At 38.9% G+C, this 15,042-nt stretch overlaps 1 protein-coding gene across 7 annotated transcripts in view; it reads left to right on the plus strand.

Annotated features, from left to right (window-relative positions):
• LPP (LIM domain containing preferred translocation partner in lipoma) overlaps positions 1 to 15,042 on the plus strand; it is a 687,064-nt gene that overhangs the window by 284,775 nt on the left and 387,247 nt on the right. For all 7 annotated transcript variants that reach the window (XM_057738614.1, XM_057738612.1, XM_057738613.1 and 4 more), the window contains one exon: positions 9,339 to 9,451. In XM_057738614.1, coding sequence (XP_057594597.1) covers positions 9,339 to 9,451 — 113 coding nt within the window. The remainder of the gene's footprint in view (positions 1 to 9,338; positions 9,452 to 15,042) is intronic.

Below are 15,042 nucleotides of genomic sequence, written 5' to 3' on the forward strand. Positions count from 1 at the left end.
CATTGATATCTGTTTGCCAGCTTCTTTTTTTGGTAAGTTAAGATTTTTTGTTTCTCTAGACTGTCGCCTCATTCTCTGTCCATGACATGAATTTTTAATTTTTATTTCATTTTTAAACCGAGAGAATTTCACTTTTTGGTATGGGGCTGAAGGTATCTCAGTAGTCGGTAGAAGATTAATGCGCAGGCTTAAATCATTGGCCTGTTTATTTTGAACGCCCATCTTTGGAAGCCAAAATATATGGTGTGGTTTGTTGTTTCAGTGGAAATTACTGTCTTTTTGTAAGATAGTTGACACTTGGTGGATTCAAAAATGCTATTTGGTTTTAGTCCATTTGCAGAACCAGACTGTCCTCCTAATTTCATACTATTGAAAATCATTCAGTGCTTTTTGACTAAGAAAGGAAATTTTTTTTTCAACAAATGAAAACCACTATGTGATAGAGAAATACAGTATACTTAGATACGATGGCCTAAGGCGTTTCACCTTCATACAGACTATTTGTGGTCAAACGTGAGTACTAATGAACTCAGTGATGACCCAGGCATTCTGTATTAGTTAGATGTAGAGGGAAACTGTCCATCTGAAAATCAGGAAGATTTCATCTACTTTAGGATAATCATTCTTCCTGCTTTTAATCTGAGAATCTGAAAGAGCATTTCAAGCTAAGTTATTTAGAAGGATGACGGAGACATTACATTTTGGCTTGGGTAAATTTAGTGATGCATTAAAATTAAACTCTGGCTTAAGTAGATTCTGCAATTCATTTCAAAGTATCTTCCTTTTGATTTTTAAAAAATGCATGCCTATAATTCACATTTATTGTATAACAATTAAACCAAAAGGAGAAGGCATTAAAAAGCAACACTTGTCATCCCATGAGCTATAGACAACCATTGTTAACATATACAAAATGTTTATACAGAAATAGTGCCATATTATTAACACTATTCAGTAGCCCACTTTATTCTCACAAGGTAATACATCAGAAACAGTTTTTCATGTTCTTCTCCGAGATGCTCCATGACTCACACCTTCACTAGATTTAAGTCTTTGTTCAAATATCACCTCCATGAGGCATTTTCCAACTTTTCTCTTTAGAACTGCAACATTCCATCATCACCCTAGCAGTCCTTTTGCCATTCCTTGCCCTATATATCTTTATAGTACTTACCAAGATTTGATATCAGGTATGTTCTATGTAATGTATTTTTAAAGTGTTCTCCTTATAGAGTATAAATTGCACGAGTGCAGCTCTTTGTGTTTGTTTTATTTATTTGTTTGTTTGATGTTTCCTTCTGGTGTCTAAATAACGCCTGGCACATAGAAGGCACCCAATCAATGACTAAATAGATAGTGGATCTAGATCAACATCATCATTTGGATGGCAACACAATTTTCCAGTGTGTGATGGACTGCAGTTGATTTTTTTATCCATACTTTATTGATGAATAGTCTGATCATTTCCATTGTATTTCCTTGTAATTAAGATTCTTTAACATGCTTCCCTGTATACTCTTTAGTCACTTCTTTAGTGGGATAATTTATTAAAAGTGGTTTTGCTGGATCAAAGTGTATAAATATTTTTAAGACTTTTGACACCTGTTGCCAAATTTTCTTGAGAAAGTTTTATCTTTAACACTCCTATTTATAAATAAGTAGCATACAAGAATGCTGAATTTCTTATATTACCTTGTACCAATATTGTGTTTCATCACTCTTTAATCTTGCTCCTTTCATTTAAATGACATGACTTAGAAAATTAAGTACTAGCAGGATCAAAAATTTGTTTTTTTTTTTGAGTTAAGCAGCAGAAAATAAAAATGGAAGAAAAGTAGAAAGGTTTCTCTTCTAATATATAATTATATATAAAAAAGCCCGAACTCCAAAAATTTCTACTGTGAGAACTAGAGAACTGAAGCTACTTGGTTGGGGTCACTTATCTTCTCATTTGCAGATGAAGATGTGTCATTTAAGGGGGGCGGTGTTGTTGCTATTTTGGTGACAGTGAGGACAGGGAACCAGGGATGCCCAGCCTTGCCCTGATAATTATCACTTCTGCCAGTGCGTTCTCAAAGGGGCTGCACACTCAAGGAACAGGAGCAAAATGAGAATTCAGGAGCTGCTTTGCTAGTAGCTCCATGAATGCTTAATCCAAGAAGGAGGTCTGTGGTCACTCTGAGACAGTGCCTAGGCTTTAGCTCTGGGAATAAGCAGGCTTTTTATCCTATCTCTAATAGGAACCACATATTGAATAAACCAGGGCAATTCCTTTCATATTTTTAGTTACAACCAATGGGTAGTAAACAGATTGAGAAGACTGGGCAGGGGTGCATTAAATGGGACTTACCTTCAGTGGTTCCTTGATCTCTGCCATACCCCAGTATTTCCTGGTGGTTTTAAAACCTTAGGGCGCACTTCTAGCTACTGAAAATTCCCTTTTGAATTGTGTATATGTGTTATTTTAAAATAAGTGGGTAGAACAAAGGCAGGTTAGAAGTTTGGATAATGAGAGGTGAATTTCTCTTCCACTCTTGTTCCCCAGTTGCAAAACTGATCTTCTTCTTGGAGGCAACGTGCCTTTAACAATTTCTTGGGAATCTATTTAAAAGATACTCCATGATAATACAGGCATATATGTATATATGTTGTCACACAAATAACATTTACCTAATGTCCTAAACCTTGATTCTTCATTTTTAAAATATGTTACTCAGTGTGCTTTCTGATGGCGTTTTCTTGGTGGCACATGTGTTTTAATGAAAACTGAAGATGGATTTGAGGGTAAAATTGTAAACAAAATCTCCAGTTGCTTGGTTTCATAATAAATTGCCTCTTGTTTATGAGGAGAATGCTACGGCTGTGATGTAACTCAGTCACCTTGCAGAGATTTTTCATTCCTGTGCTGTCCATCTTCTCACTTGCTGTCTTTACTCAGCCTTGCTCAGAGAGTTTCATCTTCTCAGATTGGGTCTCCTCTACTGAGTGGGCAAATTTAGAGTCAGCTGCTCTTTTGTGCATAAGTGAAAAGAAAAAAAATGTCATCTATCATGTACACATTGTACAAGTCACTTCTATCATGTACACATTATACAAGTTACTTACATACAGTTTAGCTTAGCAGTGTTCAGACTATGGATTGAGACCCATTTGTGGGTCATCATCACTTTAGTGGGTCACAAACAACAGCTTTAAAGTAAATAAATAAACGAAGAGAAAATGTCAATGTGGATTACATGCAATAAGTATGGTTTCACGAAACCCTTGTTTCACATATGCATGTACTTACACATGTCCAGATAGGCGTTTTGCATCAAGATATAAAAGGTTATTTCTTTACTCTGGATTGTAGTCAAAAAAAAGTTCAGAGTCTCAGTTTTAACTGCTTTGATCTGTAGAGTGACACCGTGAAGTGAATGTTGTTATCCTCATTTAATAGGTGAGAAATGAACCTGAGATGGTAGCACTGCCTTTTCTGTAGTAAAGGGTGGAGCTAGGTTTGTGTTTTAAGTTTTGGGGCTTGAAATTTTGTTCTCTTTTTTGGGGAACATATTTCTTTTCTCTTATTAGTTACTATTAATGGAAAAGAATAACTGTCTTTACTTGAAGATTATGATTTGGTCACCATAATTATTTTTATTTCACGTGTGTGTGTGTGTGTGTGTGTGTGTGTGTGTGTGTGTGTGTGTGTTCCAACCCAATCTCTTGTGTACTCATAATTTAAATTCTTAATTTGCGGAACTCCTAAGTAATTTTATTTATAATTACCTTAAAGTTTAGATTTTCCTTAAACAACCAAAATTTCTCCATTTAAGAAAGTTAGAGAGCCAACATCTGCGAGCTGCAGGAGCCCTAGAGCCCTGCTCCTGCATGTGCAGTCCACGGATCTGCATCAGCATCACCTGGGAGCACGCGAGAAATGCACACTCTCAGGCCTCACCCCAGATCTGCCGGATCAGAGTCTACATTTTAGCTAGATCCTTTTGGTGATTTGTAAGACATAAGGTCATTAAAAAGAAAAGCAGTCGAGTGATTAAATGGCTCTTTATTCATTTAGTTTTCCACCTCCGTTTACTGAGGAATGATATGGCCCAAACCGTATGCCACGTGCTGGGGATATAAAGATAAATGGTGAGTGGGATCTGTGTGTGAGGAGTTTCAGTTCTAACTAGGAGAGAATGATGATAAACTCATAAATGCAACCAAGTATTATAGGTGCTGGGATGGAACGTGTATGAGGCACAAAGAGGGCTGTTATCTAATTCCAAATGTGTGTGTGTATGTAGGTTTACATGGGTATTTGGATCAAGAAGAAAGAGAGTGATTGCTTGGTTTTTTTTTTTGTTTGTTTTTTTTTAAGCCATAGTAAATGAATCCAGCCTTTATTGATGATCTGAGTTTAATTACCCCCTTGCAGTTTTGCACTACGATCATACGTAAGCAGTAACTTACCATCGTCTCTGTTGGTAAATTCTTGTTATTTTCTCTCTCTCGTGGGGGACTTTATATCATGACGGGCTGAGCAAACTGTTTTCAGGTAGGTTCCTTTTATACATGCCTGAGCCACATTATTTGGGTAATTACACTGGGTGATAACTCACTCCCGAGAAGCCACAGCTGCTTCTCAGCACCACTGTCTTTTTACCCCTAGACTAGGAAGGGTAGCTTGAGGAAGTAAAAATAGCTGGGTTTCTGGGAGTTTTTCCTCACTCTCTTCAAGTTAATGGTATGCATAACAGGCTATTTTCTGATGTAAACTGGAATAAACTAGTGTTTGGGAATCAGGGATATAGTACTTCATTTGCCGCACTCACCCTTTAACTGCCTCATGGTGCTACATCTGGCACAAAGCAAAAACCTTTTGAATATTGACGGAATGAGATGGGATGGTAGAGAGCAAATTAAGCCAGATCTTTCCTCGCTTCTCTCCAAGGACTCCTGAGAAACCATTTCCAGCTCCGTATTTCACTAGCTGTGTAACTTTGGAGTAAACCATTTTATCTGGTAATTGGGGGATAAATGTATTTTGCATGTTGAGTAGGCTTTGAATAGTGAGGAAAAAGGTAAGGAGGAAACCAGGTTTATAGGCCTGTGTCTATGACTACTCCCCTTCTTATAAAACCAAATGTTTCTTAGCTTTTATGTATCCCTGCATTCCCCCGTTGCCTGGTGTGTGTCCTTTTTTGGCTTGCCTGTTTGACTTACTCAGCAGCCCTGTAATTCACAGGGTCTGGGAGTTCACTTGGATTTCTCCAGCAGGCCCAGAGGACAGGGCATGCACTAATGTGAAGGTCTACATCTTAGCATTGCTGGTTGTTAAGATACTACAGCTGATTCCATCCAGGTGCTTTTTTCTCTAGGAGGGTTGCCCCCCAAGCATCTCAGCGAGATGCTCTTTTATTGTTTGAAGAAATCTACTGAAAAGGGAAGGATCTCCCCTCCGCGTTAAAAAACACACGTTTTGTTCTTTCCTTTTTGCCATCTTCCTTAAACATGGAAATTGTGCCTTCTCTCTTAAGCTGAACTTATTCTTATTACAACTTAGAGACATTTTTCTTTGCTGACCTGCCTATTAAAATGGTAAGTGAGCCTTAAGTCAGAATTCTCATAACAGTTCTTAGTCTGATTTAAAATAGTTACTAAGAGTTTTTCATTCCAACTGTGTTAACTAGGCCTGCTTCCCTCCAAAGGACCCATTTTCTTTCCCTTTATCATGTGTGTATCTGTTTTCTAGACATTTACCCATTCCTTCACACGCTTTTAAAATGTGAGCTCCATTCCAAAGAATGTAGCGAGAAGCCTATGATGATTGAGCTTGAAAAATGGAAAACGTTGGTCTAACTTAGTAGCCGATTAAAATAAGCAGACAATTATCATGAGGCTATCACTATGATATTAACAATCTGCCTCATCTTGCCTGGAACACACGGTCTAGATTTATGTTGTTTTCAAGATCTTTCTTGTAAAAAATACATTCTCTTTTCTTTTTCGGTTCCTTTTCAACCTCCCAGCACTCTCACCAACCTGCACCTCACTATATTTGATGACAGAAATATGGGATCAAGATGGATATAGTTGGAAGGGACCTCAGCGACAGGCAGTTGTACTTTTTATTCTAAGACAAATTTGCTGTGAGAGTTTGGGCAGTTCATGTGACTTTTATGGGCCTGTGTTTCTAACTTTATAATATGATCTCCAAGATTTCATTCAGTTCAGATACTGTTTAATGCTCTGACAATTCTCTATGACATAGAGAATCTGGTAAAATATAAAAAGGTGCTCAGAAATTCTTTTTTAAATTGAATATGAAGAAGACATAGGTCCAGGTAGAACATTTGAACCTGAAAATTAAGCTGTGAAGTAGAGTTTGATCATCAAGTCTCCATCAACCCAGACTTCTTTGCTGATCACTTAAAACTTTGTTGTGAGCTTTCATCTCATATATTATGACTTTTAAAGGTACGGAAGATCTTGGTGATGATTCTTTTTACTTGACAGGTGTTAAATATTTTTTTAGGGAAGTGTTTGGCCAAATGAAGGCCAATGAGTTTCTCAGTCCTGGCTGCACATTAGAATTATCTGGGTTTTAAAGGAATATGGGCATCTGACTCCTCTTCCTCACCTAATTTCCCCATCCCCGAGATCCTGAATGCATTGGTGTAAGATAGAGTTTGGCTATCTGCATTTTTAGATAAGATTCCTTGGTGATTCTAGTATCTAGCCAATGTTTAGAACTACTGAATGGAGTAAATAAAGATTTATGAGACATAATTTTAATAAGGATATAGACAAAATATATCTCCAGATGTGACACTCAGAAGAATAAGAGAAGTAGAGATGTTTCTATATGATGTGCCATTGAACCTTCCCAATTCTATGGGGTCTAAAGTAGGAATAAGATGACACTTTGCTTAATGCAATAGTTCTCAAAGTGTGGTCCCAGGACCAGTAGCATCAGCGTCACCTGGGGACTTATTAGGAATGAAAATTATCAGACCCTGACCCAGACCTACTGAATGGGAACTTCTGGGCTTGGGACCCAGCAATCTCTGTTTTAACCAGACCTTCCAGTGATCCTAGTGTGCTCTAAAGTTTCAGAACCATCAGCGTAGAGAAGTGCTGTGGGCAAAATAGGTAGCCTAGGAAAATCGTCGCACAGTGCCTGGTGCATGTTGAGGGTTCAATAAACAGAGTACTCTAAAGATAGTGTGTTTGACTTCTTGGTAGCCTGAATATGGCTGGGAGCTAGACTTGACAGCTGTTAGCTGCTCTTCCAACTCTATTATTTTTTTTTTAATTTATTTTATTGAAGTGTAGTTGATTTACGATGTGTTAATTTCTGCTGTATAGCACAGTGATTCAGCTATACGTATATGTGCATTCTTCTTCATATTCTTTTCCACTATGGTTTATCACAGGATATTGAATGTAGTTCCCTGTGCTCTACAGGAGGACCTTATTGTTTATCCATCCTACATGTAATAGTTTGCATCTGCTTATCCCAAACTCCCAATCCATCTCTCCCCCACGTCCCCCTTCCTCTTGGCAACCACAAATCTGTTCTCTGTGTAAGACTGTTACCTACAAGGCAAATGGAGTGCAAGTGAACAATCACAAAGGTGTATCAGAACAAGCAGTTCAAGTCACCATCTATCCGCTGTGAGATTTAGACTCTTTTCTGAAGACCTAAGTTGTGATATTTTGATACTATCCAACAGTGATTCATGGTAGAGTGGTAGAGACTATACCACTAAGTGTTGAACAGCTGAAATGCAATGAGAAACTATTTATCCATCGTGGAGGACAGTTCCCCAACATGTCTAAAATATTATTTATAAAAGGAAAAGGACACAGAGAGAAATTTCTTTTAGAAAATGAAGGTTTCCTTTTCTTATTAGAATTTCTTGCAAAGAGTATTTAAAAAGAGTCCATACCATTAACCCAAAGCAATGTTGGATTTCCTAGGATCCTAAAGCCTGCATCGTATATAGATTTCCAAATTGGATGTTTCTTACTCCTGTTTCTCCTAACCTGTCCTGCACACATGTTTAGATTAGTCTTTAGTAAATCATATTCTTGGAGTGTTTAAGAAATCCTTAATGGAGCCTTACGGCATACATAATAAAATTCAAACTCTTAGCTAGATGTGGAACACACGTAGAAAGCTTATTTTCATACTGCTCTAATTTTTATAACCTACTGGTGTTATTTTACATTCCTATGTTTATACTATATTGTAACTTGCTCCTTATTCTCTAGACTCTGTTTTTTTTTTCTTTTCTTTTTCTTTCTTTCTTTTTTTTTTTTTACTGTTATGCCTTTATTTTCCTTTATTTCTGTCTAGCATGTACTTAGTCTCTAATTATGATGTTCAGGGACAATTTAAATACCCCAGTAAAGCTTCCTTGTTACTCCAACTGGACATAAGCTTTCCTTTATCTTAACTTCCAGAAGAGTTTGTTTGTAGAGCTTAATAAATTGCATCTTGTGTTACCTTACCTGTTTACAGTTTTTTCCCCCTCCACTTGACTGAAAATGTATTGAGGACAAGTAACAGGTCTCATACACCTCGGTAATCCACCACTCCAAGCACCTTCCTTGTTCTGCCTAAACGTACTTGATGCTTCTGCGCTAGCTTTATGTCACTTCTAAGTATCACATCCGGTCCTCATTCTTCTGAAAGTTAGGGCTGCTAATTAAACTGAGGAGAATGAAGATAGGGAATAATTGCTATGCAGGACAAAAAATGATGTGTCAAAGCCAGTTACAAAGCAGTAAAATGCCAGCTAATACCAGTCTTCCTCCACTTATGATGGGGTTACATGCTGATAAACCCATTGCAAATTGAAAATACTGTTAAGTGGAAAATTCGTTTAATGCACCTAACCTACCAAACATTGTAGCTTAGCCTTGCCTACCTTAAACATGCCCAGAACACTTACATTAGCCCACAGTTGGGCAAAATCATCTAACACAAAGCCTATTTTACAATAAATGTTGAGTATGTTAATGTCATTTATTGGGGACTGTACTGAAAGTGAAAAATAGAATGGTTGTGAGGGTACAGAATGGTTGTAAGCGTATTGGTTTCTCATCCAGCCGTTGCCTGGCTGACTGGGAGCTGCATCTTGCTGCCCCATCCCGCATCACAACAGTATTGCACCCCATGTGGTTAGTCCTGGAATGGACCAAAATTCAAAGTTCGTTTTCTGTTGAATGCCTGTTGCTTTTGCACCATGGTAGGTCAAACCATCGTTCGTTGGGGACTGTCTGTAAATTTAAAGAAAGCTACAAAATGACATGCATGTGAATTTCATGGGTGTGTTTCCTTCCCACAGGTGACTTTCTTCCACCCCCACCTCCACCTCTAGATGATTCCAGTGCTGTTCCGTCGGGCTCTGGAAACTTCCCTCCTCCACCGCCCCTGGAGGACCCTGCTTTCAGGGCACAGGTGAGATCTGCGGTTGAAGCCGTGTTTATAAGCCATGCTAGGAATCATGAATTCTGAGACTGTTTCTGTGGTGGATAAACATTTATCCAGAGCCTACAGAGAGCGTTACAACTCACAAAGCACTAAGGCACTTTAATGCAAACTGCCCAGCTCAGGCTTCTCAGAGGTCTGCTGGCTTGCACTCTGAAGCCCTGGAAATCCTTTTACCTACTAATTTTATTTTGAAACTGAAAGCCATTCTTTAGGAATGCCATCTGAGAAGTCCACATTGTCTTGTTATCCTGGGGACACACAACCGTGCTTTTTTATTGCCTTTTTTTCTCCATCCACAGACGTTGCATTCTGAATGAGTAAGGCTGACCTTTTAAGATTCTGGTTGGTCACTGTGGGTACTAATTGGTCAGCAACATCTTTCTAGCAAAAGCAACAGCAAAAATTCATAGGTTTTCTCCTCTGAGTGAGTTCAGGCATGCAGAGTATAGTGTGTATTGACTATTTAGAAGTATTGTGCTCCAGGGAGTGCTGATAGCAAAGTAACTCGGGGCTGAAGTCAAAAGCAACGGTAAACGTTCTCAGCCTGTGATCATGTAGGGCCGCTGGTGATGAGCTGCCACTGTGTAGGCAGTTAAATGTCAGGAAGGGAAACTAATAATGTCATAGAACTATTGTCATATTTTTAGGGGTGATGATGTTGCTACAGATATGTCAAAGAAAAAAAATCCTTATTTTTTAGAGAAATGTCGGCAGGATTGGTGAATGAAATGGAATAGTGCCTGGCACTTGCTTTAAAGTCAAAAGAATCTAAAAAAGAGTGGATATATATGTATGTATAACTGATTCACTTTGCTGTATGCCTGAAACGAACACAACAGTGTAAATTAACTATATTCAAAAAAAAATCATAAGAGTGTAGGGATCTACTGAGTGAGAATAAAGATGAGAAAATATTAGTTGTGAGTTGATGATTGTTGGGTACGTGGAGGTTTAATTCACTCTTTGCTCTACCTTTGTATGTGTTTAAGATTTTCCATAATAAATTTTAAAGAGGAAAAGCCACAGAAAGTGTCTGCTTAAATATTTCAGTTCATAATGTGACTTTGTCTCCTCAATTTCAGTTTGGGGGTGACAAAAGTAGAAATGATTAATTCATTCAATAAATATGTCTGTGCTCTGTGTGAGCGCTTTGATAGCACTAGGGATTCTACAGCAAAAAAGACAGACAGGGTTCTGCCCTTATGAAACTTATATGTTAAAAAGGGCTGTTCTTTGAATATTGTTTAACTTATACAATTAAACACTTTATTTAGTCTGTCTTCTCTCTTGAATAGTTATGTAACAATTTTGTAAGCATTTAAAATCTTGAGTTCTGAAAAGTTTGATGCTAGTGGAGCAGCTTATTCTTGTCACATGATCTTGAGCAGGTCACACTAAGGACCACTTTTCTCGTAATTAAAGGTAACTACCTCTGATAATTGAATGAAATACAGATGGATTTGAAAGTACTGAAGTATAATCACTGTACAGATATTTTGAGGTTATTGTCACCATATAAAAATAACAGCAGCATGAATAATAATAATAAGGCCTGCCAGAGTGTTTCATTAAGAAAAATCAAACCTGGGGCTTTCATAAAATTACAAAGTCTTTTTCTGTAGAGACCATGTACTATATCCAAACTATGACTTTGTTTTTGAAGAGGAAGGAAATAAACAAAAAGTCTGTTGCCATGTTGGCTTATGTTCTGTAAAACAGAAGGAAGAAGGATAAAAAATAAAATACATTTTGCCAAATGGAAAAGGGCAGATCTGGTAGGAGGAGTGTGCTGTTCTTGAATATATGGAAGATTGTTGACAAGAAAATGGGCATGTCCTTTCCTTGAGTGGTAGTGATGTGATGTGATAGAGACTTGGCTCCACTCTTGCTCTATTTGCCCCAACTTTAGATTTGAGCTACACTGGAACTCAGAGTAATGTAATCACCGGAGAAAATTTTGCACTTTTTTCTCTCAGCCAATGGTGAAAACTCCTGTTGCCAAGTCCAAATTATAGCTGGTAAATGTGTGTTTTTATGTAGAAGTCTGTTTATGTTTCCAGCCAAATTTTCAGGTCAGAGCCAAAAGAATCTCTGTTAAGTGTGACTATACGAATTATAAGATTTTCAGAGCTGAAAGGGACCTAAGAGATCATTGAGTCCAACCCTGGTGCCAGGCATCTGGTTACAGCTTTTCAAGTACTTGCTGAATGAATTAATTCCCTCTCTTTGCAAATGCAGAAACTCAGACCCAAGCAGATGTGGGTCCTATAGTTTCTGACAAAACTCTTTTGAGAAATCTTGCCTCTATCTGTCCTTCCTCTCACTATGCACATGGTTCTGCTTCAGGCCTCTCAAGCCTCTGAGGTTCAGATGAGGGGGTAATATGCTTTTGTTTGGAAGGGCCAGGTATTATTGGAGGGTCACTTTACTCTGAATTTCTGATGTAGGCTGTAAACATTTTTCCTTTGCAAAAGGCGAATGTTTAGTGTCAAGAATTCTTGTTTTGAGAATTACCGTTTTTGTGGGAAAAGCTGGCTCTTGGAAATTCAATGAGAGATCTTCCTTTCTGTCAGTATCAGTTCCAGTATAGTGGCTGTAAAGTTTGGGGTGACCATTTAGCAGTCACTTCATTTATTCGTTAGTTATTGATTCATTCGTGATGCATTGAATACCTTCTATAAGTCAGACACCTGCATGAGGGATTACAGCCTTAGGACTTGTCGTCACGGGTCTAGTGCCCTGGGTCTCAACCTTGGGACCATTAGCTTTGCTTGACCTGATGCCACAGTTGGTAACTCCTTCCTATTTCAGCCAGCCAATGGGCAGGCAGATAGCATTGTTTAGGGTGGTGTTCAAGAGGAAGTATATGTCACAGAATTTCAGGTTTGCAAGGGAATTAGAGGTCATAACTCAAGTGCCTTTCTGTTGTTTGAATCTCCTAATTTTTTTTCAGTTTAACAAAATGTTTATGGGTGACGGTTACAGCCGAGGCAATGTTGAAGGCTAAGGAATGGATCAGATACAACCTCTGATTCAAACTTGGAAGATGCATATATACACAGCTTCTAAATTAAGGTGTTTCATTGTAAATTATTCCTTAGTTATCATGCTTTGACCAGAAGCACGATCTTAGTCCCGTGTTGTAGTAGGGATGTGGTGGGGGGGGGGGGGGTAAATTAACTTTGTCTAGAGACATGCAAGAAGGTTTCTTGGAAACAATTTCAACTGAACTGAACTTTGATAGCTAATTAGGATCTTAATTTTCAAACGGGGGAATGGATTTTTAGGCAATAAAGTAACAAGAATAAGAATACAGAATATTCTGAAGAATATGGTGAAATCATTGCAGGTGTTTGTTATTATTTAAATATAAGGTTGACATCCCCAGGTCAGCTGTTGGGTGCCAAGTGGTGCTTTTAACACACCATCAGACAAAACATGCCACCCTTGTGGGAAGCCCTAGGCAAATAGCTCTGAGTTGTCTGGTAGACTTCCTTGAGCTCCTCAGGGATTTACGTGCTCATACCTGATGGCTTTGAGTTCAGGTGCCCGATCTTTAACTTCCTCTTTTTATGACATCTTTGCTTGCCTCTTTCTTCATGACCTCCAGCTGACACCTTCTCACTCTGCCTCTCTCTTTGTGACCCAGACCGTGGCTTGCTTTTACGTGTCTGTGATCATGGGCTTTTACCTTTCCAGTGCCCATCACCTTTTCCATTCATTCAGGCAGGATGGCCGCCTTTGCTAGGGTAACTCCAGCCCCTCCTCCTTAGAAAACAGACTTTTCGCCCATTGCTGGTTACTCCAAGTATTACAGGTGTCTTTCTCTTATTGAACTGAAATTTGTCCCTTTGTGACTTTCTCATACTGATTTTCTTCCTACCCTCCTAGAAAATGATGCACAGTCAGAGGAACTGTCAGGCCAGGAGAGAGGTAGGTGGTGTCTGTCTCAAGGGAGTGACCCATGAAACTCCTGAAAGAGGTCACTTTTCTGAGGAGAGAGTGACAACAGTGTCATGTGAGCTATTCACTGACTGAACTTGGGGAAGCGCCCAGAGATTGTTGAAAAGAGAGGGAAGAAGAGGGACTTCTTTTTTTTTTAATTTTTAATTTTTTAACATTTATTTTATTGGCGCATCGTTGATATACAATGTTGTGTTAATTTCTGCTGTATAGAAAAGTGATTCAGTATATATACGTTCTTGTTCATGTTATTTTCCATTATGGTTTAGCACAGGATATTGACTATATCGTTCCCTGTGCTATACAGTAGGACTTTGTTATTTATCCATTCTATACATGAGAGTTTGCATCTACTAACCCCAAACTCCCATCTACTAACCCCAAACTCCCAGTTGCTTCCCTCCTACCCCCCAACCTTCCTTGGCAAGCACAGGTCTGTTCTCTATGTCTGTGAGTGTGTTTCTGGAGAAACTTCTGAAATCCTTTATGGTCTTGTCTTAAAATCAGTGTCCAAAGGTTTGTAGGCCAACTCATTTCTACTCTTGTGAAAACAATTTCAAAGCTCATATATGAGTAGGGTGAATGGTGGATTGTAGTCATTTATCTACTTGCTCATTTTATGTATTTCATTTATCAATAAAAGCTTAAAAATTTATGGATGTTTCCGTAGAACTGGCACTGAAATCTGTCTTGTGACCCTTAGTCTGGTGCTATCATGATCACGGGTATGGAGTGACAGAATTTTACTTGTAGACGAAGAGAACTCGGGCCCCCAGCCATGCTCACGTTCATTCGTGAGCTCACAGAAATAGGTAACAGGCCTTGCTTTATATGGTTTGGACATACCCTACCATAGAAGTCATCCCTTCTGCTACCTGGTAGTGAGGTGAGGAAGGACGATGCTGGGTGAAAAAGGAGATCCAGGCCACAAAAATTAAGAGTAGAGATGCAGTATTGCCAGAGCAGAACCGAAATGGTCAGCAAAAGCTTTCATCCGCCCTGAGGTGCTTATCTCTCCCGTGTAGTGAGGATGTAAGACTATCTTGATCCCTGGAAACATACCCGAGGAGTGACCGAGATGCTGATTCTTTCCTGGCCCTTTGCCTTGTTCCTGGGGGTCTTGGGTCAGTGAGAGGCCCTAGTTGATGTGTAGGGTTGTTTGTGACCCTGGCAACAGCAGCAGTTTTGTTGGTGATTACCACCTCCTTTTACGGTCTGCATACGGTCTGCACACACAGAGCAGTGTATGCTTGGCAGGGCTGGCGGAGTCTTAGGCGTGTCACCACCGGCCAGTTAGTGTGACTTTCTAGAAGCGAATGTCGGCGTTTTCCTGTTTGCCTTTCGCTCTGAATCATCCTCCGATTGGGTATTCAGATGAGAAAAGAGAGATATTTTTGGCGTCTAGACTTATAAAAACTTCTTTGAAAGTAGCAGGCCAGAGCCGATAGGGAGTATTCCAGCATTTCATTTAGTAATTTGACCCTTTTTCATGGAATGTCATAGTTTTTCATCCTTGTTTTTTAAGAATCTATTTAAAAAGGTAAACCCTTTCCTTGGGATCGATAGTGGAGTATGTGTACACACACACACTCATT

Source organism: Hippopotamus amphibius, chromosome 6, assembly GCF_030028045.1.
Source record: "Hippopotamus amphibius kiboko isolate mHipAmp2 chromosome 6, mHipAmp2.hap2, whole genome shotgun sequence".
NCBI classification, from domain to species: Eukaryota; Metazoa; Chordata; class Mammalia; order Artiodactyla; family Hippopotamidae; genus Hippopotamus; species Hippopotamus amphibius.